At 47.3% G+C, this 26,409-nt stretch overlaps 1 protein-coding gene across 1 annotated transcript; it reads left to right on the forward strand.

Annotated features, from left to right (window-relative positions):
* The first annotated feature begins 373 nt into the window (after positions 1-373).
* Positions 374-26,192, forward strand: LOC102380074 (antigen WC1.1-like). Its single transcript, XM_025195522.1, has 15 exons — positions 374-416; positions 796-921; positions 7,600-7,911; positions 8,952-9,269; positions 10,457-10,771; positions 12,103-12,417; positions 13,267-13,329; positions 13,418-13,732; positions 14,679-14,714; positions 17,444-17,581; positions 18,444-18,539; positions 19,106-19,189; positions 19,915-20,004; positions 24,132-24,278; positions 25,887-26,192. The coding sequence occupies exons 1-15, from the start codon at positions 374-376 to the stop codon at positions 26,009-26,011; spliced, it is 2,523 nt and encodes an 840-aa protein (XP_025051307.1). The 3' UTR covers positions 26,012-26,192.
* The last annotated feature ends 217 nt before the right edge of the window (positions 26,193-26,409 follow it).

Genomic DNA, 26,409 nt, shown 5'->3' on the forward strand with positions numbered 1-26,409 from the left:
GTAGCAAACCTGCTAAGCAAGGATGGCGGTGAGCCAAAGACAGCTGTCTGAAGTGTTTCCATAGTTTCCCCTTGTGTCCCCATGGTTGCAAAGGTGATGATTCCCTGAGGCAAAGCTGGCACCCCTGCGTGTCGTTATGTTAATGAGGAAGGTAATCACCATTCCCATGTCAGAGATGAGTGCTAAAAAGGACCATGACCCGGCTTGGACAGACAATTTAAAAAAAAAACAAAACCAAAAAAACTGCAAGCTGGCTGTAATAAAATTGCTGCCGTGCCTGAACACTGACCAAGCCAGTACATTTCTCAGGGAGAGCACCTGAACATGCACTGCTGAACGGCAGAAAATCTGTGCCAGCGAGAGAACGCCACACATGGGCGACGGGGTCCAAGCCCCCGACATCCCGACGGCTGGACGTGGGGACGTATACTGGCCTCTGTGCCAGGGCAGTACTTATGGGCTGCAACCAGACGCTAACCGGGCTCACCCCATGTCCCCAAAACTGACAAAGCCAGTACCTGTCTAGGGGAGAGCACCCGAAAATCCATTGCTGAACAGCAGGAAGTTGAGATGGTGGGAGGAGTCTAACCCCCACCCCCAAATTAACCAATCATAAACTACATTCCTAAACTGCCCCCTGCTGTAATTTAGTAGTAGGTCAGGAGGGTAAAATGGTTATGAGGTGTTATGAGGTTCCCTCTAGTGTTTTCCACTAATAACAGCACATTAACCAATTATGCGTGCTAAACGCATTCGGTGCATAATAGTAACCCTGCTCTTTCTCGGTTTTTGCAGGTGCCGATGAGCTACGGCTGGAGAACGGAGGCAGCCCCTGTGCTGGGAGAGTGGAGATTAAACACCAGGATGAGTGGGGGACAGTGTGTGATGACATGTGGGACATGAGAGATGCTGCGGTTGTTTGTAGGCAGCTGGGATGTGGATCTGCTGTCAGTGCCCCTATACTGGCTCATTTTGGAGCAGGGTCTGGAAGGATTTGGATGGATGATACTGCCTGTCGTGGTGCTGAGTCTGCTCTCTCAGACTGTAGCCACCGGGCATGGGGTGAGAATAACTGCGGTCATACTGAGGATGCCAGTGTCATCTGTTCAGGTAAGAAATCAGCAAACTCATCTTTACGTCAAATCTTTGAGAGGGAAGGGCTGGGTCCTGAACAAGTTACAAACATTAATGTCATGTGAATATGATGTGACTGGGAATTTATGCCTAAACCCCAAAATTGTGCATCATGCTATGCCATATATGCACGACTAGATGTGTAGCGCATGGGATCAGGTAAAGAATTCCTCAGATCCCAATTGCATGACTGCTCAGTTTTGCACCTGGGGATTAGGTGTCTTTACACGTGGTCTGGAGGTGGGGCGGGTGCTTTAATTAGAGCACCTCTTGGGAGCTTCCCTAACTAAAGTCCCTTCAGCATCTCATGTATTCACTGTCCCTCACTTCAAAATAGTGGTGGAGGGGCTTTAAATAAAGCTCATTTGACAAGCTTTAGGTCAATCGCCTCCCCGGCCATTTTGAAGAGCAGGGGCACTGAATACATGGATGCTGAGCCTTCGGGAGCATGCTAATTGGCACGCCCCAGCAGACTGATTAATCGCATCTGCTCTGATGTGCTGTAATTACAGCGGTCAGGGCAGATGTCCTGCAGCACAACTACAGGCACTCTGAAATGTATCCCTAAGCATGGAGGACTTGGGTGGGGGAAGGGCTGCTCCATGTCCAATACCCAAGATCTGGCACAGGGCAGCTGAATCCCAGCCTCCTGTTCCTGCCCAATTCTGACAACCAGCTGACTGTTATCATCTGTCTGGGGACAGCACATTGTCTGGGACATGCCACACATTCAATTTAGGGCTGGATGCAAACCAGTCACAAAGATGTGTCACTTGTGGCTTCTTGGCGATATCCTGATATTCCCTGAACACATGGCATGCTTCACTTTATCATGTGATTAATGTGTTCATTGCAAAAGAAATGTAAAGTTTACCAGGGGCCTTATTTTTGTAAATCCTAAGGGCTGATTCTTTTAAGGGTATTACTTTACCTAAAAGTGCAGAAAGGTTCCCAGTCACATTTTCCAAAATGCTTAGCCTTGAATTCCCAAGAGTTCTGGCAAATCCTGTTGGGTTCCTGCCGCCATCTTTGGATGCCTAACTGTCTTTGAAAACCCTACCTTATGTCACTTCTGAAAATGAGATATAGTTTCCAAAGACACCCGGGTGCTGTTGAAAGGAAGGAGGCAATCTGAATAGACAGCAAAAGGAAAAAGTATCACATCTGAGAGGAGAGGAACAGGGATCTTGGGGGCAGCTGGGACTGGAGATCGGGAGAGAAACTGGGATTAGAATATGAGACACTGGAAATTAAACAAGCAATTAATTCCCGTAAATTATGAGAGGCATACACAAGACTGGCTGGTCTGTGTGACTATGATTGGGGTATAAATGAGAGGATGCTAAGTGAAGGAGACTGAAATTGGGAGTCAGCATTGAAAGTTCAAATCTCTTTACAGCTCAGATGCTCTTTAAAAAATTGGCACGGGATTAGCTCTCTTCCACCCTTCTGGACTGCTTTTGGGATTGCAGGAGCAGAGATCTCAGGAGCTACTTCATTTAGGACACCTGAATGCAGGATCACTATGCCTGCTAATTTAAGATCTGTTATCCTTGGTGGACACTGGTTGACATTCTGCTGCGTTGCTGGTCAGTTGGAGAGATGTGTATTCCCCTCATGAGATAAGAAAGCTTTTTCTTGTGATCCATCCAGCTACAACACAGACATATTTATGGAGCACTTTTGCCTTCTTGGAATCATTATTATTGACTTTACCATCTACATGTAGTATGGGGGTGCACGGTGACCGACCAGTGTCTCACTACAGCTCTACAGATGGGAATTTGAACCCTATCCACGGTCAATCTTCACCCCAAGGTTACTCAAGGAGCTGGCGAGCATCATAGCCCAGCTTCTAGCACAGATCTTTGAAAACTCTTGGCGCTTGGGTGTAGTGCCCAAAGACTGGAAGAAGGCCAACATGGTGCCTATTTTCAAGAAAGGGAGGAAAGTGGATCCGGCTAACTATAGGCCCATTAGCCTGACTTCTATCCCGGGGAAGATCTTAGAAAAGTTTATTAAAGAGGCCATCCTTAATGGACTGGCCGACGCCAACATCTTAAGGGATAGCCAGCACGGGTTTGTTGCGGGTAGGTCTTGCTTGACCTATCTCATTTCCTTCTACGACCAGGTGACCTATCACCTGGACAAGGGAGAAGAGATTGATGTCATATATCTTGACTTCAAAAAAGCCTTTGATCTGGTTTCCCATGATCACCTCTTGGAGAAACTGGCCAATTGTCGCTTGGGTCCTCCATGATCCACTGGCTGGAAAATTGGCTCCGGGGTCGGACCCAGAGGGTAGTAATCGATGGAAGTCACTCATCGTGGTGTCCTGTGACCAGTGGGGTCCCCCAAGGCTCTGTCCTTGGACCCATACTGTTCAACATCTTCATTAATGATGTGGACACTGGAGTCAGAAGCGATCAGAACTGGCCAAGTTCGCCGATGACACCAAACTTTGGGGCAAAGCATCCACACCAGAAGACAGGCAGGTTATCCAGGCTGACCTGGACAGGCTCAGCAAGTGGGCAGACGAGAATCTGATGGTGTTCAACGCCGATAAATGCAAGGTTCTCCACCTTGGGAAAAAAAACCCGCAGCATCCTTATAGGCTCGGCAGTGCTATGTTGGCTAGCACTATGGAAGAAAGAGACTTGGGGGTCATCATTGACCACAAGATGAACATGAGCCTGCAATGCGATGCGGCGGCTAGTAAAGCGACCAAAACGCTGGCTTGCATCCATAGATGCTTCTCAAGCAAATCCCGGGACGTCATTCTCCCCCTGTACTCGGCCTTAGTGAGGCCGCAGCTGGAGTACTGTGTCCAGTTTTGGGCTCCACAATTCAAAAAGGATGTGGAGAAGCTTGAGAGAGTCCAGAGAAGAGCCACGCGCATGATCAGAGGTCAGGGAAGCAGACCCTACGATGACAGGCTGAGAGCCCTGGGGCTCTTTAGCCTGAAAAAGCGCAGGCTCAGGGGTGATCTGATGGCCACCTACAAGTTTATCAGGGGTGACCACCAGCATCTGGGGGAACGTTTGTTCACCAGAGCGCCCCAAGGGATGACGAGGTCGAATGGTCACAAACTACTTCAAGATCGTTTCAGGCTGGACATAAGGAAGAATTTCTTTACTGTCCGAGCCCCCAAGGTCTGGAACAGCCTGCCACCGGAGGTGGTTCAAGCACCCACATTGAACACCTTCAAAAGCAAACTGGATGCTTATCTTGCTGGGATCCTATGACCCCAGCTGACTTCCTGCCCTTTGGGCAGGGGGCTGGACTTGATGATCTTCCGAGGTCCCTTCCAGTCCTAATGTCTATGAAATCTATGAATCTATGAAGACACTGGCCACTGCCAGCTGACCAAGTGGTGATAGAAGCCAGGTCTTCAGGCTGCAGGAGTCATAGGCAGCCCTAATACTCCCTTCTGTGCTTCTTAGCACCACTGTCTCCCAGATAGCACTTAGGGATCATTAAAGCACAGGTAACCCTTAAATAGAACGTGAAATACGAATGCAGACAGCTCAGTGTCTTCAAATCAAAGAGTCTAACTCTATTAATACAATAAGTATTATCTTAGCAGTTTCCATATTCAGAGAGAGAGAAATATTCAGTACAATAATCTTACCGAATCCCAGATATTACTTTGCTCAACAGAAAAGACAGCCACTCAGTTCCTAGAAGCAAAGGACATGTCATGGGCTGGCACAGTCCGGACAAGTGTTGAAGTCTGAATTGATGATGATGACTAACTTTCTTGCTCCCCGCTTTTTATGACTTTCTTCAACTTCACTCCCTTGACTCTGCTTTCAGGTTGGTCTTTCTGCAGTCAGCATACCATTCATCTTTTATCCCATCAGCATATTCTTTTGTGTAACAGACCTATCACAAGCACACCTCTTAATTTTGCCTTTGTCCAGTGTCTTAGTTTGGGCATTGTCCATTGGTCTCCCTCATCACCTTTCATTAATATATCCAATACTTTCAGCCCCCTAATTCAGCTGCTTAGTGCCAAATTCAGTTAATTGGAGCTGATAAAAATGCCATTGCTTTGTTATGTTAAAAGAGCTCCATACAGTGATAAAAAAAGAAAAGATATAATATAATGAGCACCTATGAGCTCTACAAAAGCAACTCAAAGCCAGCTAATAAATAAATAAGAAGTTAATAAGGAAAAAACTTAAGCAATGATTAAATAAGGCTAAATCTAAACGAGATTATAAGCAGGTGCAACTTCAAAGCATTAAATGTAACAAGCTACCCTAACATGCTGTTGTCTACAGAAAGCAGCCACACAAGCTCCACAGAGCTACAGGGTTCAGATAGACATTTGACCTGACTTGGGGTGCTATCACTGGAAGGATTTCCCTTGTTACTTGTCATGAGGCTAATGCTGAGTCCCAGATCTAGTCAGCTTCAATCAGGAAGGCAGCTCAGTTCATCTCCTGAACAGGTATCTGCTGCAACAAGCCTAGAGCAGCACCCTGGTCCCAGCTGGGCTGAGTGAAGCAGTCAGGGCAGTCTGCCCCCTAAAGCCACAGACAACAGGCTTCACCTGCTCCTTCCCTTAAAAGCCAGGACCAGTCCATAATTACTTTGTCTGGGCATAGGCAAAAGATCTTGTTCTTTCCCCTCTGTGCTTTTCCTTTCTGAGTCTCTGGATTTGACTCCTGGCTCCATCTCCAGCCTCTGGTCCTAGTAGTACCTATGGCACCCCCTCATTCTCATTTTCTGCTCTTGATTCTGGTTCACACTTCAGTTCTGGCTTTTGGTTTATGATCCCATTTAACCCTTGGCTTAACTTATTTCCAGCTCGGGCTTCTGATTCTGGCCTGTTTTGACTTTGGCTACAGTTTGCAGTTCCAGGACTAGAGCCCCTATACCCCAAACTCCTGGGAGGCCTATCTAATTTGCACCTGTCATCCCTTATTAGCTTTCTACACCACAGAGTCTCTGATTTATATAGATTGCTACTATTCCCTTTCTTTATTATATATGGTCTTTTTATTTCTAATTACTCCAGTCACTTCACTGTGAATCAGGATGGGTGTCATGGAACATTTGTAGATGGTCTTGTACAATGACTAGGCGAGCAAGGGAAAATGGGGCCTGGGCTCTGGTCAAGAGGCAGAAGCCATATACCAAAGGGAGAGGGAGGTCCAGAAGCAGAGTCCAGGCTTAGGATCTGGGGGTCAGTTGCCAAGTACCAATCCACAGGGCCATCCACAGGGCAAAGTTGAAAACCAGACCCAAACCAAAGTTAGAAGCAAGAAACCAGAGCCATCAGGAAATCCAAATCAGAAGTCCAGAAAAAAGCTGAAAACAAGAGTTGGGAACTAGGAGGTGCAGGACTGCTAACTTGCCTGAAGATCCAGACCTGCAGCTGGTGCTGTGTTGATAGGTAATGCTCCCAGCAGCCAGTCAGGATGTTTGCTGCTCCTAAGCTGGGGCAGATTTCATTACTTAGGGTTTGCTGCAAGAGTTCCTGACAGCCCCTTGCCCAGGCTGGTCTGCCTCATCGACACCTTGACAATGAGCTGTTACCAAATGTCCTCTAGGGGAACAGTACCCAGCTCTTACCCAGCGGTACCCAGACCCTTTGAAAGCACCTGCCTTTGCTGATGTTCTAGGTCATGTTGAAGCCCGTCTGGTTGGAGGGAATGGGACCTGCGTAGGACGTGTGGAGATAAAATGGGGAGACACCTGGGGAAGCATCTGTGATTCCCACTTTGATCTCAAGGCTGCCAGTGTCCTCTGCAATCAGTTACAGTGCGGAACAGCTGTATCCACCCCAGGAGGAGCTCGCTTTGGAGAAGGACAAGGGCCCGTTTGGACTGAAGACTTCCAGTGTGTGGGGAATGAGTCTCATCTCTTTTATTGCCCCAGGACACCATATGTAGATCAATCATGTTCACATGGAAATTATGTTGGTGTCATATGCTCAAGTAAGTGTTCAACATCGTGTCTAAAACTCTATGGATGTGTGTTCTAGATGAGGGTACATCACTAAAAAGCTATAAAATCAAGTAACTTCCTTGTAGGAAAATGGGGGGGGGGTGTCACTAGGTGTGAGCTGCTTCCCAGACGTTTCTTGTTTGTACACAGTTACCTGATGATAAGCAAAAGGTAACTGGTGACAGTTCATACTTCTTCCACTGTGGTCTAAGATGTCTCTCATCAGGCTTCAAAATACCATAGGGTAATTGCTGGCTCATGGGCAGGCACAGTTTAGCAGCTGCTGCATTGCAAAAGCACATCTCCTTTTACAGGGAGCTACATGGTTCGCTTGCCCACATCATCACTCTGTAGGGAATAATGACTAGGATCAGCTCCTGGTAAATCTAAACAATCCAAGCCCAGGAGAAAGAAATCAACATCCCTCCAACTTCTTTATCTGCTTGGTGTAGAGTGGCACGTTGGCTATTTATCTCCTCTCTTTAATGCCCTCTCCCTTCTCCACAGGGTTCAGGTTCAGGTTGGTGAACGGCACCTCCGTGTGTTCAGGGAGAGTGGAGGTCCAGGTGCTCGGTGCCTGGGGCACCCTCTGTGCCTCGCGCTGGGATTTATCCGATGCCCACGTTCTCTGTCGTCAGCTCGACTGTGGAGTTGCTGTGTCTGCTCCAGGAGCAGGGCATTTTGGGAAAGGAACTGGCTCTGTCTGGGGTGACACATTTCACTGTAAGGGAACTGAACCTCACTTGGGGTTTTGCCCTGTTACTGCCCTGGGGGCCTCTCAGTGCTCGCATGACCATGATGCTGGTGTGATTTGCTCAGGTAAGTTCAGAAGCAATAGAGGGTGTTTCACCTGCCCCTTGGGGTGTTGGCCCTACAGGGAGGGGAACCTCTGGGCTGAGCAAGGGAGGGTGAGCTGGATCCTAACTCGAGAATTATTCAGGAAAATACTAGGCGTGTTGCTCTTGCCTAAATGAAAGTTTGGGTCCAAGTCACAGAAATTTCTCATGCAGGAATCTTCTGACCAACAGTTTCCAGTCCCCTCCCGTGCCTGAGGTAGTGCACTGCAGGAAGAGCTTGGATCATTGCTCCTTATATTCAGACACTTCCCCCAACCTAACCTAGTGCATTGGATTAGGGATCCATAGTATGAGACACTTGTGCTCTGGGTTGGTTGCTTCAGACCCTTCCCTACTCTTCCTCTTTAGAACTGGAGGTGTCAAGGTGGCCTTGGTGTCTTCAGGTGTTACAGGATAGGTCTTGATTGTAGCAGAGTGCTCTAGTACTGTAGGAACAGCCTAGTTACTGGTTCACATAATGCCCCATGGCAGAAGACGAGCCTTGCATCAGAGCAGCACGCCCAGTATCACTACTCTTCCCATATGTTATTCAGACTATTGCTCCTGGGTGGCACATTTCCACGTGCACTCAGAACTACAGCATATCGAGCTGGCTTGGAGTAGCCCCTGCTGGCAGGGGACCCGGGGTGGTGGTGAAGTCAGCCTGACGGCCCAGAACTGCACTGACCTAGAAACATGTGCTGTGGAGGGGCGAGCAAGCACTGAAGAACCCTCCTGGCCCTGCTAGCCCCATCAGCATCTCCACATGTGTTGCAGCACACTAAATAACATCACTGTATGTTAGTACTTATATTTACATTTACTAAACTATGGCAACATTTATTAGTTTCCTGCATACTTATGGGGCTGCACATGTAGATGCAGAGACTTTACTGTGTTCTTAATTAGGCAGCTCCATAGTAAACATCTCATGTAGATGCACCCACAGACTCCATCATGAGCAGTATCATCCCTAATGTATAACAGTTTATTCCATTCATTCCCCTCCTTTCTTGGCCCCAGGCCGATCTGAATCCCTCAGACTGCTGAAAGGAGAGAGCCGGTGTGATGGCAGAGTAGAGATTTCCCTCGGCGGTACATGGGGCAGAGTCCTGGATGATCAGTGGGACATGAAGGATGCCAGCGTGGTGTGCAGGCAGCTGCACTGCGGAGTTGCTGAGAGCACCTACAACCTGACAAAGCCTGAGCAAGGGACGGGCCCTGTGGGGCTTAGAGGTGTGCGATGTGCAGGACACGAGTCCAATCTGACACTCTGCAACACCAACCTGTCTGAGACCGAGCAGGCAGTAATCACTGAGGATGTTGGTGTTGTTTGTTCAGGTAACTTCCCCTGAAAATCCTACAGACGTGCTCTCCCTGTGCAGGAGGAATGTGACCATCCAGGGCCTGGATCCCCCCTGCCCGCTCCCCCCACACTGTGCCCCAGCCACCGCTTTGAAGCATGGAAGCACTGATGCGTGAGACTCTGTGGGCATTTTAATAAGAGCAGCTCTCAGACCCTCCCTAACTAAAGCGCCCATTAAGCTTTTGTCTTGAAAGACCTGGCCCCACACCCGTTTTAACTGACTGGCTTTCTTGCATATGTACTGACCACTGGCTGCTTTACCACTCGGTCCAGAAAGAGCACAGACCATCTGCAAATGCTTCCTCAGCCTGACAAAGGAGGCTTGTGCCGGAAGCTTGCTAAAAGGAATGTTTCTAAATATCTGGGTTGATCTAATTAAAGATACGGGATTTACACAAAGAAGCTTCCCTGCCCTTGTTCACCGGCTCTCTAGTGGCAGCTCACAACTGTATCTCCTAGTCGGGCCCCTGCTTACCAGCCCTTTCATGGCAAGTTGCAGCTATGTAGATTAGGGGCAGACAAAGGAGGTTTTCAGCCGTATAGTGTGACTCCTCCAATCTCACTAACACCCAACAGCACTTGAGAAGCTCAAAGTGCAACATGTAACAAGGCCCAATATGGCTGTCACAGCTCTTCTCCCTAATACTCTTTTCTCAGAAATTGTTCATCAATTCAAAAGATTATCATGGTGGTGTTGCTACTGGGGCTTGGGTTTTTTGTTTGTGTTTTCGGTTTGTTTTGTTCTTTTTTGGCGGGGGGGGGGAGTAACTTCCCTAGCTAATAATACATTCCCAGGACATATTTGGTAATTCTCACCTAAAAGCCATTTGAACGTACTCAGGTTTTCAAAGAGCAGAGGTTCATTAAATCCCTAACCCCTTGACTAATGCTAGCCAAATATATGTCACACCAAGACTACTATGCAAAGGAAGACATTCAGGAGTAGGTCCTTTCCTTACGTGACTGGAATCAATGGCTCCTCAGGAAGGTTTCCATTATTTCCTTAGTCTGTAGACTTCTTGCAATGTTTCTGTTATTCTCGTTCAAACAAATCTTGAAGTATTTTAGTGTTTCAGCCGATGAAGCATGAATATTGATTTGCAGGAAAGCTTTCAGTTACCATCACCCCTTCACCATTAAGAGCTGGGCTTTCTCCCTGCAGGAAGCAGGCAGCTCAGACTGGTAAATGCAACAGGTCGCTGTGCTGGGAGAGTGGAGATTTACTACCAGGGCACCTGGGGGACAGTGTGTGATGATTCCTGGGACTTGTCTGACTCCAACGTGGTTTGCAAACAGCTGGGATGTGGACATGCCATTCATGTAGCTGCCTCCGCTCATTATGGAGAAGGCTCAGGACAGATCTGGCTGGATGATGTGAACTGCTCTGGAAATGAATCCGAGCTCTGGGAGTGCCCTTCCAGGGGCTGGGGGCAGCACAACTGCAGGCATAAGGAGGATGCAGGAGTGCTGTGCTCAGGTTTGTTGTGTGACTGCTCTTGTGGGCCTGGGTACCAAGGATTTAAAGGAGGGGCTCACATTTTCAGGGAGAGCTGAGAATGCGAGGCACTCTCCCTGGCTGTCTCTGTCTGTTTCTTCCTTGCTTACATAGTGTCAGCAGTTTATCATTACAAGGATGGCCGTTTTCCAGCACATAGGGCCTTGTCATTTGAAAGATTTAGGACATGTTTTTTTAGATTATAATAGGCAATCTAGAAAGTGATGGATGGAGTTAAGAGCCAAAGTGGCTAAACAAAGGGCTTGAGCCTGAAATGCCAGACCCAGTGCAGTGGGGCTAAGGCAAAGGGACCAGCCAAGGCAGAGCAGCAGAAGCCAGGAATGCTGAGACTCCAATGGGCTGGGAGGGCCAATGAAGGGTGAGGACCGAAGTCAGTCTAACAGAATCTGAAGAGATCTGTCTGCAGGAGGCCATCGTGAACTTTGCTCTAAGGCTCTGGGGCCAGCCTCCCTTTCCAAACTTTACTAAGAAAATCAAGGCATGGCATATTGGAGAATAGAGGGAAGGTAACAATTGTCAAGGCCAGAGAAGAGGGGGGGCCATGGCTGCCCCTGGGGCAACCATCCTGTTACAGTGACCAGCAGCAGTCCTAGGCCAGAAGCTGCAGATTGTATTATATCAATGGAGCAATCAGATAACAGAAGAACACACACTACTTAATTTGACCTGTAGATACTCTTCCTGCAAAAGGTACTAACTTGGTTGTGATAAGAGTGTGCTTATCCCAAGTTGCCCTGCTTGAACAGGTGGACACCCTTGTTCTAAATACAGGTAAGACATCATAAGTGTCATCTACAAAAAGGGCCATTCGTGAATCTAGACATAACTGAGGAGGCTAATCTGAGGATTCACATGTTTAACTGTGGATGTGGCAAATAGTTCCAGGAGAAAGGACAGGATCTTGGCAATGCTGGGTCACATCTCTTTCCTTTTTGTTTCTCTGCCTAACATATCAAGGTCATCATACTATCTGCCTGGCCATATTTATACTGATACTCATCAGTTCCCACCTGAGAGTATTGGAGAAATTATTGGCCTTCCCTAGTGTTAGAGTGGGCAGTCAATGATGTCTCTAGCTCATCTATAACTGGTTGTAAATGTTGGGAAATGTGATGTTCATAGTTCGTCGTTCCTTGTCAGGTATTAGTAATGGCCCTGCAGTGCCTAAGAGAGTTGCTGACCTTTGGAGTCATCCTCTGTGGCACCTGTATACAGAAGCATACAGGAATATTAGTGATCTCCAGGGTTTTACTCTTCACATCTCTCTTCATGTCCTGTGCATTTCCTTCTAGAGTTCATGGACCTGAGGCTGGTGAATGGTGATGATTGTTCCGGTCGCCTGGAGGTTTTCTACAATGGGACATGGGGAAGTGTTTGCTCCAGTCCGATGGCTCAAGCCACTGTGGACATTGTATGCAAGCAGCTGGGCTGCGGGAATGGAGGAGAATTTGCAGAAGACTATTTATATGGACAAGGTTCTGGCCCCACGTGGCTGGACCGTGTTGAGTGCCGGCAGCAGCACAGCTCCCTGTGGGAGTGTCCATCAAAGGCATGGGACCCTCACTCATGTCATGACCGGGGAGAAGAGACCCACATTACTTGTGCTGGTAATTTTGAGACTTTTTGCACACAAACATGAATGCAAGCACACTTGGGCACAATCATGCATATACGCGCGCACACAGTCCATCACATGCTCAGTTAAAATGGTCTGATTTTGCTTTTCCTTTTCTTTTTAATGTATAAAATTTTATATTCCAACCAATGAGAGAAACATTTCTCATTGGCTATGAGAGGACTAAGAATATGCCATTGAAAAGAAACTTGAAAGTTGATTACAAATGAAGCTGGTTTTCTAAAGTGGAGTCACATAGGGAGATTCAAAAAAGTTTCCTTCCTTAGACTGTCATGTTTGCATCTGTGTGGGACTTAGACCTTTTGGCATGTGCAGCCCTACATATGACCAGGCTGTGAGGTTTCAGTGTATATTAACTTTCCATCTGTGTACACGTGCACATTTCTGTTCTGCACACACCTGTGAATATAAAGTGTGCATGTGCAGAGAAAGTGGATTTTGGATCAGAATTTCATTCGTCACACCAGCTCTTGTGACACTATGTCTTGCTGAGGATTCCCAGAATAATGGTTTAATTGGAGCTAAGGGGAAAGTGTCTGTGTGTGTAATTGCCCAAAGCTCTTTGTTAGGGATTACAGTTACTGCACATAGAGAGAGTTGCCCATAGAGCAATACAGCTAGCAGGGAGCTGCAGACAACTGCATAATAACCATTACAATCTGAATACAAGAACATTTTATCTATTATTTTAAGCAAGTTTCAATTCATATGGATAGAAGAGCGATATTAGGATTTACCCTACTGCTAAGTTCTACTCTTCCCTATGGTGCGTACACATATTAGCCAGTCCTTTCAGAGAATTTACCCTTTTTCTCCCTAGGGAAAAAAGAGAACACAACTCGGACACGGTATGTTGCATGTCCAAACTCCACAGACTGCACAGGTACCTCTACCTTTCCCTGCGTCTCCATTTTACATTTCTAAGGCAGTTCCCAGCTGTCTTAGTAACATGAGGTTGTTGTCTTTCTCAGACAAAGAGAAGCTCCGCATTGTGGGAACAGAGGACAGATGCTCGGGGAGAGTGGAGGTTTGGCACCACGGCTCCTGGGGAACGGTGTGTGATGATTCCTGGGACCTCGCAGATGCCAATGTTGTGTGCAAACAAGGGGGCTGTGGAGCTGCTGTGTCTGCCCTGGGCGAGGCTGCTTTCGGGGCGGGGACTGGCCCCATCTGGCTGGACAAGGTGAACTGCAAGGGAACGGAGTCGTCTCTGTGGGACTGTTGTGCCGAGCCCTGGGGAAACAGTAGATGCCAGCATAAGGAAGATGCTGCTGTGATCTGCACCAGTGAGTGACAGTTTTTTACATCCATGATGCAGGTTTGGAGGTGGGTGGGAAATGTGTTTCCTTGGCTAGATCCTCCTGACTGGCCACAGAATAGACCCCATGTCCTTGATGTAGCTGTCTTATGGCTGGGCTGGGAAAATGCCTTTGTGGGCCCAGTTTTCAGAGGCATCAGCCCATGTAGCACCAATCCCCACATATACATATATACATGCCCCATTGTGCTGCTGTGTTATTCATCCCTCCCAGTGCCAAAGGGAATGGACCTCTTCTTGATCACCAGTGTCTCCATGTAACCCAGCCTGTTCTTTACATACTGTGTGTTTGTGCATGGGCTGGCTGTGTGTGCCAGTTATAAGCAGTAAGATCTTTACAGTATCCTGGGGTCCTGCTACCTTTGCCTGTAGTTGGTGTTTGGCTGTTTCCAACACTTGGTTTTTGGTCTTGAGTTTTGCTTCCAGTCTGTATCAGCTCAGAGGTACTCGCACATTTGTTGCTGTCTTCTTAGAAGTAGACTCTGTTCTTGAGGATAGCCCTGGATTTGTGGCTTTAAAGACACTACCCTCTGGAATAGATGAGCTGAAAGTATCTGACTCCAGCTCTGCAGCAGACCTCACAGGTTCGCCATCCGCATTTCCCAGAAGGAGGCACAGTGTAGATGTGGTGTGCAGGTGAGGTGTGCAGACACACAGGCTATGTCTACACTATTTCCTAATTGTTCCTCAGAGGGCTGCTGAGAAGGGGACCCTAGCCATCAGCTCCCTGTCAGCTTGCATCAAATCCAGAAATGAAGCAGTGATAGCCCATTGCCCCACCTCACAGTCCTCTTCACTGGGTCTCCACATACAAGATTTTCATTTTAACTCTCGGAGGTGATATTCTCCTGGTAACAAACCTGTCATCTCTGTCTTACTCCAGACTTCAACTCTTCTTCTCTCTTTCTTTGTAGATGGGACAGAGACCACTGCATCCCCACAGAAAACAGGTAAAAAAGGCCCACATCCCAGTTGGGTTACATTTCACTGGTACTGAATTCCCCGGGGGATAACCTGTAACCTCCAGCCTGAGGGTATAAAAAGATGTGGCCATCTGACGTGGATCACCTGTGGTGGGATATGTCCTTTCACAGATGACTTAACTGAATGAAACACAAATCTACCATTGTCAGGCATCAGTCAGGGGCCTTGTCTCCTGTGTGACGGGTGTTGTGTTTCTTGTGTTTAGAGATCATAGACTCATACACATTTAGAGTTGGGAGGGACCTCAGAAAGTTATCCAGCCCAACCCCCTCCTGCACACAGGACCATCCCCAACTAGCTCATCACAGCCAAGGCTCTGCCCAGCCAGGTCTTAAAAACCTCCAAGAATGGAGATCCCACAACGTCTGTGGGTATCCTGTTCCTGTACTTTGCTAGCCTCCTCGTGAGCAAGCACCTTATAATACCAAGCCTAAACTTCCCTTTCTGTAACATGAGACAATTTCTCCTTGTTCTGTCATCTGGCAACACAATCTAGCTACACCCTGTTTTGAACAACCCTACAGGTTGTTCAAGGCTGTTATTGCTCAGTCTTCTCTTCTCCAGACTAAGTCAGTCCAGTTTCCTCAGTCTCTCCTCAGAAATCATGTGCCCTTGCTCCCTAACTGTTTTTGTCACACTCTGCTGGATTCTCGCCAATTTGTGCACATCCATTGTGTAGTGGGTGGCCCAAAACCTCACACAGTACTCCAAGTGTGGCCTCACCAGTGCCAATTAGAAGGGGAATATCACATCCCTCAGTCTGATGGCAATGCTTCTATTAACGCAGCCCAGTATGCAGCTAGCTTTCTTTGCAACAAGAGCACACTGATGGCCCCTATTCAGCTGATTGTCTTCTGTAACCCCCAGGGCCTTTTCTGCAGAGCTGCTGCTTAGCCATTAGGTCCCCAGCCTTTACCAGTGCATGGGATTGTTTCATCCTAAGGGCAGGAATTTGCACTCTTCCTTATTGAACCTGATGAGATTTCTTTTCATCCAATCCTCCAATTTTTCAAAGTCTCTCTAAGTCCCTGCTAAACCTGCCAGCATATCTACTACTCCCCAGAGCTTGCTGTCATGTGCAGAATCTCTTCAAGTGCACTTCATCCCATCTTCCAGGTCATTGATAAAGATATTGAACAAGATTGGCCCCAGGACCGACCCTTGGGCTTTTCCACACGATACCAGCTGCCAACCTTACATTGAGCCTGATGATCCAGCCAGTTTCCTATCCACTTAACAGTCCATTCATCCAACCCATGCTTCCTTAGCCTGTTTGCAAGAATGTTCTGGGAAACAGTATCAAAAGCCTTGCTAAAGTCAAGGTATACCACATCCAGTACTGTCCCCCTGTTCATAGAGCCAATCATCTTCCCAGAGAAGGGACTAAGGTTGGTCAGGCATGACTTGCCCTTGGTGAATCTACACTGATTGTTCCTAATCACCTTCTTCTCCTCCAAGTGCTCCGAAATGCATTCCTTGAGGACCTGCTCCATGATTTTACCAGGGACTGAGGTGAGGTTGTCTACTCTATAGTTCCCCAGATCCTCTTTCTTTCCTTTCTTAAAGATACACACTACATTTGCACCTTTTTTCAATCGTGCAGGACCTCTCCCAGTCACCATGAGTTTTCAAAGATCATGGCCAGTGGCTCTGCAATTACATTGGCCAACTCCCTCAGCACTCTCAAGTGCATCTCGTCTGCACTGTTCCCTAAAACTCATCAAGTGGCCCTCCAGCTGAAGTAATTGCCCACCACTGCTTTATCTGTTCTTTCACCACTGTTGGCTGCTGACCTCCTTCCCAAACTGTGATGCTAATTGCAGTAGTCTGGGAGCTGATCTTGCCTGTGAAGACTGAGTTTAAAAAGGGAACCGAGTACTAGGGCCTTTTCTGAATCATGCGCCACTAGGTTCCCTCCTCCATTCAGTAAGGGCATCGCATTTTCCTTGATCTTTCTCTTATACCTGACATAATTTATTCCATGATAAAAATAATGGACATTGGCCACAATAAAACTATGCAAATTGATAACACCAGTCTCAGCCACACTTTCTGGGCATAGGTGGTTCAACAAAGGGTATGGACATCTATCTGCTTGGCCTTTTTGCTTCCATAAACTTATATTTTGGTGGCATAAAGGCAATTTTGTTTTCATCCTGAGAGAATGAGCTTCTCCCCCTGGAGTGAGGGTCCACCAAGAATGTTACCTGGGGTGGGAGCTGCAGGGGGTGCTGAGCAGGAGCCATTCCTGTCCAGTGGCTCCTGGTATGGCTGCGCCCATGACAAACTGCCTGTGTTCCAGCACTGACCCTGATGCCTTGCGTGGTGCAATTAGAGACTACAGAGTCCAAGATTGTAAGGCTGGAAGGGATCTCGGAAGATCATCGGGTCCAGCCCCTGCACAAGGCAGGAAAGACACCTGGTGTCAGGTGACCCCAGGAAGGTGACCGTCCAGTCTCCTCATGAAGATTTCCAGGGTGGACAATTGCACCACTTCTAGAGGGAGCTTATTTCACTTTTTCAGGCTGAAGAGTCCCAGATCCCTCAGCCTTTCCTCATATGGCTTGCTGTGCAAGACTCTGACCATACGGGTGGCTTTTCTCTGGACTCTCTCAAGCTTGTCCATGTCCTCCCCCTATGCCCACCTCTTTCTCACAGAATAGTCTCTGCGTATTGCATCTTCTTTTCTTTCCAGAAATACCTCGGCGCCCATCTCTGACAGGTGGGAGAGACATGGTGCCCATTGTCATCTGCATTGTCCTGGGGGCCCTTCTCTGTCTCGTCCTGATCATTCTGGGGGGAAAGGTGAGAAGCACAAGGGCACTGCGCAGAGGTGAGACTCATTGGTCTGAGAGAGAAAATATATATATAAATAATTAGTGAGGGGAAGGATGTAGGCAGAGCTCTGATGCAACCTAGGCCTTGCGGGTAATGGGAGGTATAGCTGAGGAGGGGAGGATGCTGAAAGTCTGCCACAGGGAGATCCAGCTTGTCTGTGAAATAAAGCCGTCCATCAGTGAACTTGCAGTAGAATTGAACAGGGCTACAAATAAATATAGATACAAAGCTGAACTGAGAACCTCACAAGGGTGGTCAGGACAAAGCAAGATAGAAAAGGAGATGAAAGAGTTTGGAAATATGAACATAGTTTTGGTCCAGCTGTTCTCTATGAGGGGAGGAAATATGAGGAAAACAGTTTGCAATGAAAGAGAAAGAAGCAAAGAAAAAGCAAGGTAGGAAAAAGGATATGTGGAGAAGGAAAAAAAATCCTTATACTTGGCCAAGTGCTGGGTGGCAGTTGCTACCTTACTTCAATCAGGAGGTTATAACTTGCTATGAAAACCAGACTCAGTGTAAGTATTGTGCCTGCATGTGCATGTGTCAATATATTTACAGGTTTCCAATAGATGAAACTGGGGAAGTGTCAGGAGTACTAAGATGGAAGTAGTAGAAAGGGAAGGCGTAGGCTGCGTATATAAAAATGTTTTGTGACAGAGGAGCGGTCCTGGAACAGTATCCAGAGGGAAGTTGTTGAATAGGCTTGGGCAGTGTCGCGCTGGATATTTTTCTGTAGACTAGACAAGAAAGCAGAACTGTGCTGTAGGGCTCAGTTGAGCTCCAAAGGGAAGGGCTGGAGAACCTCTTAATATTTCCTGTTGCCATGATCCTATGTGAAACCTGCCTTTTGTTTTCAGGCTCCGGAAGACACTCAGGACCATTGCCTGATGCTGTGTATGAGGAGATTGATTATAACTTGATGAGGGAGAAGCTGGAGATGTTTGGTCGCTCAGGTCTGTGTGCCCCATTGCCAACATGCAGCAGGTGTCTAAAGGTGTTTGTACATGTTTGTGGCTTTGCCAAGTTCAGTATATTCTTTGTGGGGGGGTTTGTATCCCACAGCGTATCACACTTATTCCCATAACTATTTTGCACAAGTTTAACACTTGCTATTTGTAAATGTGCTTTTGCGAGTAAAAGATGTTAGAGGGCACCTCCATAACAATTATACCCTCACTTTGCAGCCGTCTGAGCCCTGGAAGGCTGCAGGTACTGGGCCTGGGGTGAGAACAAGATGTTACAGGAGCTCTGCAAATGAGTTTCCTCCCCAGCAGACACTCCACGTGTCCCAACTCTAGGCAGCATTTGTCTCCCTCTGCCCATGCTGCAGTCTAGGAACAGAGCCCTGCATGGATACTGTAAGAGGTCATCTGTAGGAGCATACGGGGCAGGGGCAGTCTGAATAGTTTTCCCACTGCCGTCACTTCTCTGTTGTGTGGGCTCCCTCCTCCCCAGGTGTCTAGCCACCAGTCAGTTCAACAGGGTTCATGTGGATAACACACTGTCTCTCACCCTCCAGTCTCCTACTCGGAGGACTCCGTGATGAAGCTGCAGTATTACACTGGGGACAGCGAGGAGGGAAATGACCCTGGATCAGCACAAGGTAATGGGGGAAGGCAGAGCCCAGAGATTGAGGCCCAGATCCAAGGGGAAAATTCAGTTTCCTGGGTATTTTCTGTGTACGTTCCTCCTCTTTTAGCACTCATGTGAGACAGTGGAATGGGTCAGATTTAACAAGATGTTCAGAGAGCATCCTGATGGGAATATGGGGTCAGATCCAGACACTTCGTGCATGCGAGTTTTGGGCAGGGAATGGTGAAAGTATTAAGATGCTGAGCAATGAAAAGTCTATCACTGAGCAAACGTAGATCAGTGGCCAAGCTCTTACTTCCCTGCCTCCCTGCCATGAACACAGAACCCAGGTTGCATACTAATCTGAACGAGGACTTGAACCCAGAACCGGTAGAGTGTAGTTTCACTCTGACAAGGCTGGATCAGGTGCTAACGCTACAGTCTTTCAAGGTAGCCAGTGCTAGTCAGCACCAGCACAGATCCTGACCCTAGTCACATACATTATCACAGGAATAGGGGATGTACTTGGGCACACTTGTATGCTCAAGTATTCATGAAGAACTGAAGTAGGACCAAATCCTGTTTTACCAAAACTCATTACTCTTCCCTTTCCACCTGAATCACTCTGCGAGATTGCTTGTAATGCCAGAGAAAACAGCCCTAGGTCCGAGACAGCAGGCTTGTGCTGGGGAACTAGACGCCTGGAGAAATGGACACTGGGGAAGGAAAGCTGAGTGTGGTATTTCTTTTGTGCAGAGGAAGCTTCCCCTGGGGATTTCCAGCTGGATTACGATAGTGTGGAGGAGCCTGCATTGAGTAATGCCCATGTACCTCCTGACAGTCAAGGTGAGAAGCTAATCCACCCCCAGAGGGGAGGAGCACCTATGCACATGCCCAACACCTGTTCCAATGCCCGCTAATTAGCACCACTTAATCTAATCTGCTGCAGCATGCTAATTAGGTTTGTTTATTTTAGTATTGAGTCTGTAATGCTATGCAACCAAGTGTACCAGTATCTAAGAGAGCAACTTGGTACTATCCCACCAATGTGCCCTGGCCCCAAAGGGCCTGATCATACCCCAGTCTCACCCTGCTGACCCCCATCCACAAATCTGCTCCTGTCTGGGAATGGGTCAATGAGAGAGCTTTAAGCTCATCCCTCCACATCTGCTGTCCAACCCGTGGTTTCAGCAGGCCTTGGGGAAGGTTCTCGAGCAGCCTCAGTGCTGAGAATTCAGGTCTCCTGAGAACTTGGTTGGGTCAGCAGAGATTAGTGATGTGCTGAGGCCCTGGCAGGGCCCTGACAATCTCCTTTCACACTATAGACAAGCCCTAAATGATGGGAAATGACTACCAGTGGTGGTCTAGCTGTGGAAGGTTCCTGAGCTGAATGGGGCAGACCAAGAAGCAGAGAAGCATGGGCTGCTGTAGACCACAACAGGGACACAACTGCCAAGTGCTGGGACCGTTCAGAAAATGTCCTGTGGAGGGATTTCTGGTGCAAAAGTGAAGTGGCTGCAGCGCGGACATTTTTTCAGAGGAAAACAGCTTTCCCAAAGGGAAATAAAAACACTGCAGGGCAGGCGGTGCCTGAGTGTACACTGGCACAAGGATTTGACTGGGTCAATGACACTAGGAGTAAGGCAACCAGCAGGTCCCACTACCCTGGGCATTGAGTTGCATGAGGAGCCAGGGGTCTCAACAGCATCTGGGGTCGCTTACAGACGAGACCATTCATGGGGAATGCAACACAATGAGCTCCTTAGATGTGATGGAAAGCTGAGGAAGCAGATGATAAATGGAGCAAACTAATGAGCCGTGTGTATGTTGCTCACTCTCCTGGGCTCACCTTAATGGCAGTTTGGCAGCTATGAAACCAGCCTTTTTTTGGTATTTTTGACCTAGGATGTTATTACCCACTATAACTTGTGTCGTTTGGATGCATAAGCATATGAGAAGGTATCGGAAATGTTCAGTGGGCTAAACAGTAATCGGGTGCATGGCTATAGACATGCAACCAGTGTATACGTATGGTCACAAAATGGTAGCCATACTGAAGCCCAGAAGTAGTGGAGTTGGAATTTAGGGAGAAGGAGAGCTCTTCAGTATCTTAATCCTAGGGACTAAATACTTTAGACCCTCAATCTGGAGAAGGGAAACCTGAGTTCAGTCCTTTGAATTTGCGTCATTTTGATTTTAAGAAGCAAGGCTCTAACCCCTGACCCGCAGCTTGGGAATCGTCCAACAATCTCTGTGGCCCTCCTTTTGAAGCTTGCCCCCTGGACAGTCAAGAGGGGCAAGCTTGTGGGGCCAGGGGGGATGGGTGAAGATAATAGAAGAAGGGTTGTGTGAGATGCATCCCACTTTGAAAGAGCCAGCCCTCAAGTCTAGCTTGTAACTTAGCTCCCATTGGGGCAGAAATTACGCCACTGCATTTTATCTGATGACTGTTATATGCAAGTTGAAGGGATTCAGTTTCAAAAGGAGTGCTGGGGAAAGGACTGGGTAGTGCTTAGCCTCTGGGGTGGTGGTCAGCAACTGTCCTTGGAAACTGAGGGGGGGGAAATCAGTTCTAACCATCTTCTGTGGGCCAAGTACTAGGAAGCTATGTCTTCTGGGAGCTCAACCTCGCAGCTCATCTGTAGGGGCTAGAACGTCTGAGGGCCACATCTATCCTCCTGCTCTTTTCCAGGACTTAGGCCAAAATACAAGAATACGATGCTAGGTATGGTATGGACAGTGTGTAGTCTGCAGACTACATGCAGCATGCATGCATCTGCTCATGTCTCCTCTCTGAAGGGCTAATAGTGTGATAAAGGGTGACATTCTGTTCTTTCTTGGTCATCTAAGTGGCTCATTCCTCGGTCACCTACAGGGCATTTTTGGCACTTATGGACCCAAGGGAATTGTACTCTGAAAAAGGAGGGTGACTGTGGCTGCTTTAAGACAAAAAACCCAAAACAAAACATGGCGCTGTACTTTAAATCCCATGCGCCCCCACTCTGAGCCCAGCGCATGCCCAAAATAGGTATTGACTTAAGCTGGCCCTGGCTCACCCAGTGTCTGTATAGATCAGGTGCTTCAGTTGGGCTTTTTTGATAGTTTTATCTAATAGCTGATTGAATCAATTTTAGATAAAACCACAAAAAGATCTGTGGAAGCACCTGATCTATGCAGTTGCTGCACATCTGAGTTAAACTAATGTGCTGCTTTTCTAGTAAAGACAAGGTTCCTTGGGTGAATTTGACATCTTTTATTAGACCTACTTTTCTAGTAAAGCACTTTTTATTTTATTTTATTCTATGTTTTTCTTTGACAGCATGTCTGTCAGTGCCCATAGTAACTATGCAGTTGAAGAGACTGGAACCAAAATTTGTTTCAAAAAGGCCTCTTTTCTTTCTGGACAATTTATCTGAGTTGCCAGAAGACCTGGATTCTACCCTGTCCCCCTTCTCCCTTCACCCACAGACGATTCCTTCTGGGGAGACCTCTCCCTGTGATGCCCTTCACTCCTTTTCTCCAACTAATGTTAGTAACTCAGTGCATCTTTACACATGCTCTGGGGCTGGGGGGGAATTTATTTAGAGAGGCTATTGGAGATGCTCTAATTAAAGTGGCTACAGTGCTTTGTCTTGCGTATTCAGCATCCTTCACTTCAGAATGATGGTGTTGCTGCTTAACTAAAGCTCGTTTGATGAGCTTTAATTAAAGCACCCTGCCACCATTTTGAAGCAAGGGGCACTGAGTCCATGAGACACAGGGGCTGCTGGAACACATACAGCAGACTCCGTTATTTACAGCATGTAGGAGGAGCGTCCCTGCACATCTACAGGCGCTCGCTGCTTTTAAAGAAGCACCGTAGAAGATAAAGGCTTAGACTGAGCAGGTTTAGTTCCTTCCCCACAGGGGAATAAGGCCTAGAACACAAGACCTCTGGCTTCCCTAGTGAGTGTCCTCGCCACTGAGCTATGGTGGGGAAAGGGGGGACACATACAGCCTTTTTCTGTGCCTGACACAAAGTCTGGTTGTCCTGGGTTTTGAATGACTCCATTTCAATCCTTAGACTGTTTTACAAGTCCATAATCAGTGCAAGTAAGAACTATGGCTCTTGGTTCACGTGCCAAGTCCCCATGACTACCTATGTTTCCATGTGGGCAAGTCCATGTGCCCACCACTACAATCCCCCTAGGTACATAGGTGACAGAATGTCCCAGAGGCAGCAAAAATGGACACTTTCGGCACCTCTACACAAGTGCAGAGACTGCAGATATGATTCATCTAGTCTGCTCGAGCATGACAATTACCGTGCTCCAGCAGCCTCCTGGGTCTCCTGCATCAGTGACTCCATGCTCAAAAATGGTGGCGGCAACACTTGAACTCAAGCTTGTTGAATGCGTTTTAGTTCAAGCACCCCACTGCCATTTCTAAGTGCAGGGATGCGGATGTAAGAGATGTAGCAGTGCTTCATATACAGCCGTACTTGGAGCCAATCTAATTAAAGTGCCTCCCCGCTCCACTCTGTGGCACTTGTAAAAGTGCCCCTAGATTACCAGGAAATAAGAGAGCATCACCCAAAGTGCATACAAGCACTGAAACAAACACTTATATGGCAGGGTGAGCTGGAGTTAATGCACAAATAATAATAAACTTATGCTCAATGTACACTCAGAATTTCATCCTCAGGCTTGACCTCCTCATTTTGATCTTCCACAACTTCCTCGCACCCACCAGCTGAACTGCAGCATTTGCCTCCTTCCTACAGCGTAAAAGCACATCTAAACTTTGAAACATGCTTCTGACTTTGACCTATGCAACAATCCTGTGACACTGAGTTTGTGGTGGATGCTGTGGTCTCTCATTGCCTCATGGCTGTGGGCAGCGGAAGCCCCTCAGCCTTTTTTCCCTTTCAGGTCACGTATTTCTGTCTTCAGTGGAGGAGCTCTCATGTCCAGTGATTCCTTCCTCTGTTGCAGAGGCCCTTCCCCTGGCTAGAGAAGTCACTGAAGATGGTTATGATGAAGCTGGAGAAGTTCCTGACCTTGCACATTTTCCTGTTTCTGGACTCACTGGTGTCCCAGCAGAAAGAGAGAACTTGCAGACTTACAGTGACTCACAGACAGGTGAGAGAGAAGGGCAGTATGTCCAGTGTTCACAACATTATCACTTGTCTCACAACATGAGGTCTTTCAAAATTCTTAGCTCCTGGAGGAAAATGATCACAAGAAAAATGCTGTTCCCCTTTAAAGATCAGCCAGCTTTCTAGGCCATATTACTGCAGAAGAATCCTAGAGGACATGAAACAAGGTTAACTTTAGGGCTCAAATACAGAAACCAAAGGGTGGAAAAGCTTACGGTAAAAGTCTAAAGTAGCCACCCTGAGAGAGGCTGACATGGGGCATGTAAGTACCTATCATAAGAGCTCCTTGAACTTTTCTTCCAAGTGCTAAGCTACTGCCTTACAACCTGTAGGGAATTGTCTTGGGATGGATTATATGGTTCTGTGAACTAAATGAGAATAAACTGTGAATCTGCTTTGCGTGAGACGTGCAATATCCTCCACTCTACCGTCCTTGCTCTTGAGATATATTATGGTGAAGGAAGCCATCCTCTCTTCGGTTTCCTTCTGGCATGATGACTCTGTAGGGCTACAGACATTGTCATAAGACAATGTGACCCCCTCATTGAGAAGAAGGAATTCAATCCCTTATTTCCTGACACCTCTCTTGAACTCAGCAGATCACAGCAGAGGAGCCGATCTCCTCCCACAACTTCCTTTGTAGAATATCCTTGACAATGTGGGAGTGAGTTGCAGTCTTTTTATCAGCATCATAGGGTCCTCAGAGCATCTTGCCCATGTGTGTAGAATCACAGACAGCTGTTAAAGACTGTCTAAACCACAAGGAATGGAACTGACAAAGAATAGGTGCCTGGAGTGAAAAGATGCCAAGGATTCATGTTGAGAAACACTATGCCATCAGCTGAGAAGAACCTACTTCCCTGGGTACCTCCAGGCTAGAATGGCTTACTGCTCCCAAGGTAAAACCTTGGAATAAGAGAATTATAAATATAAAATCCAAATTATCCCCTTTGGCAGCTCCATTTAATGCCTTGTTCTGATTAATAACTGGGTGCCTGGAATTCAGATAAACCGAGATCAGTGCCTAGGCTTCCTACACAGTCCGTGAAGGGAATTAGGAGCCTCCAAAGGGTGTCTCACCAAAGTCAGTGCTCAAGTCAACAGGATTTGATGAGATCAAGGCTGTTCTTCACTTACAGCCATCCTAAGAGCTATCCTTGCCAAGTTGTGCTTCTGAACCCCAGTTCCTGTTTAGAGGAAGGCAAGGACCTAATGCCAGTGCCACCCAACTGTTTCATAGCTGTCTGGTATTTACAGCACTCCCAGCTTAACTCTAAGAGTTGTGTTCCAGGCCCTCTTCCTCCTGATGGACTCAAGTCCTGATCCTCCATTGCCCAGAGGAGTCTCCTGCATTGCCTAAAAGATGTCAGGAATTCTCTGATCCTCGTCCTGAATCTGTGCTGCAAAAAATGTAAGCGTAGGCCTTGCAAGCATAGAGAGTAAAAATGGAAACTTGTCTGGGCTCAGTTAGAAGAAGAGATGGGAGACCAGTGGCAGCGCAGGCTATAGGCTGCACACAGGATATGTGAATGTGTGCGGGCTCATATTAAACATATTCTCTGTAATTTGTTTCTGTTCATATTTTTTTCAGAACGGAGCATGCCCTGGCTTAAAAGTGAAGGAATCTTTGAGCCTGTGCAAGAGGACCCAGCCCTTCTTCCTGGAGACACGGGTTATGACGACGTTGAAGAGGTCATGTCTGTGTCATCACTCTAAGAATGGATTTGTGTTGAGATAATATCCCGTGGGAGTGTAAATGTTGGATGATCAGCACCCTTCTGTCTAAGATGCACACTGGTCCATAGTAGCCAAAGGGACAACCCAACCTGGAAGTATTGAAGTATTGTGCCTCACTCTTTGAACTGGGCTTTTTGTACTGGCCAAGATATCTAAATGTGACCAAGGAAGGAGCTGTAACTTGCCTTTTCATTTTGCACTTCTCAGGCTCTCCAGGCATTTTCTGGGTTTTATTCTTTATCATCAATTTAATCTTTTTTTAAAATAAAACATTTTTGTTAGTAAGTTCAGAGTTGCCGCTTTTCTCATGTAGTCCATCAGCTATCTCCCTTGGAGATGTCACTTCCCTGGGCCTCCTCCCTCCCTGGTTATTGTCA

The sequence above is a fragment of the Alligator sinensis genome, unplaced genomic scaffold (genome assembly GCF_000455745.1).
Source record: "Alligator sinensis unplaced genomic scaffold, ASM45574v1 scaffold621_1, whole genome shotgun sequence".
In the NCBI taxonomy this organism is placed as follows: domain Eukaryota; kingdom Metazoa; phylum Chordata; order Crocodylia; family Alligatoridae; genus Alligator; species Alligator sinensis.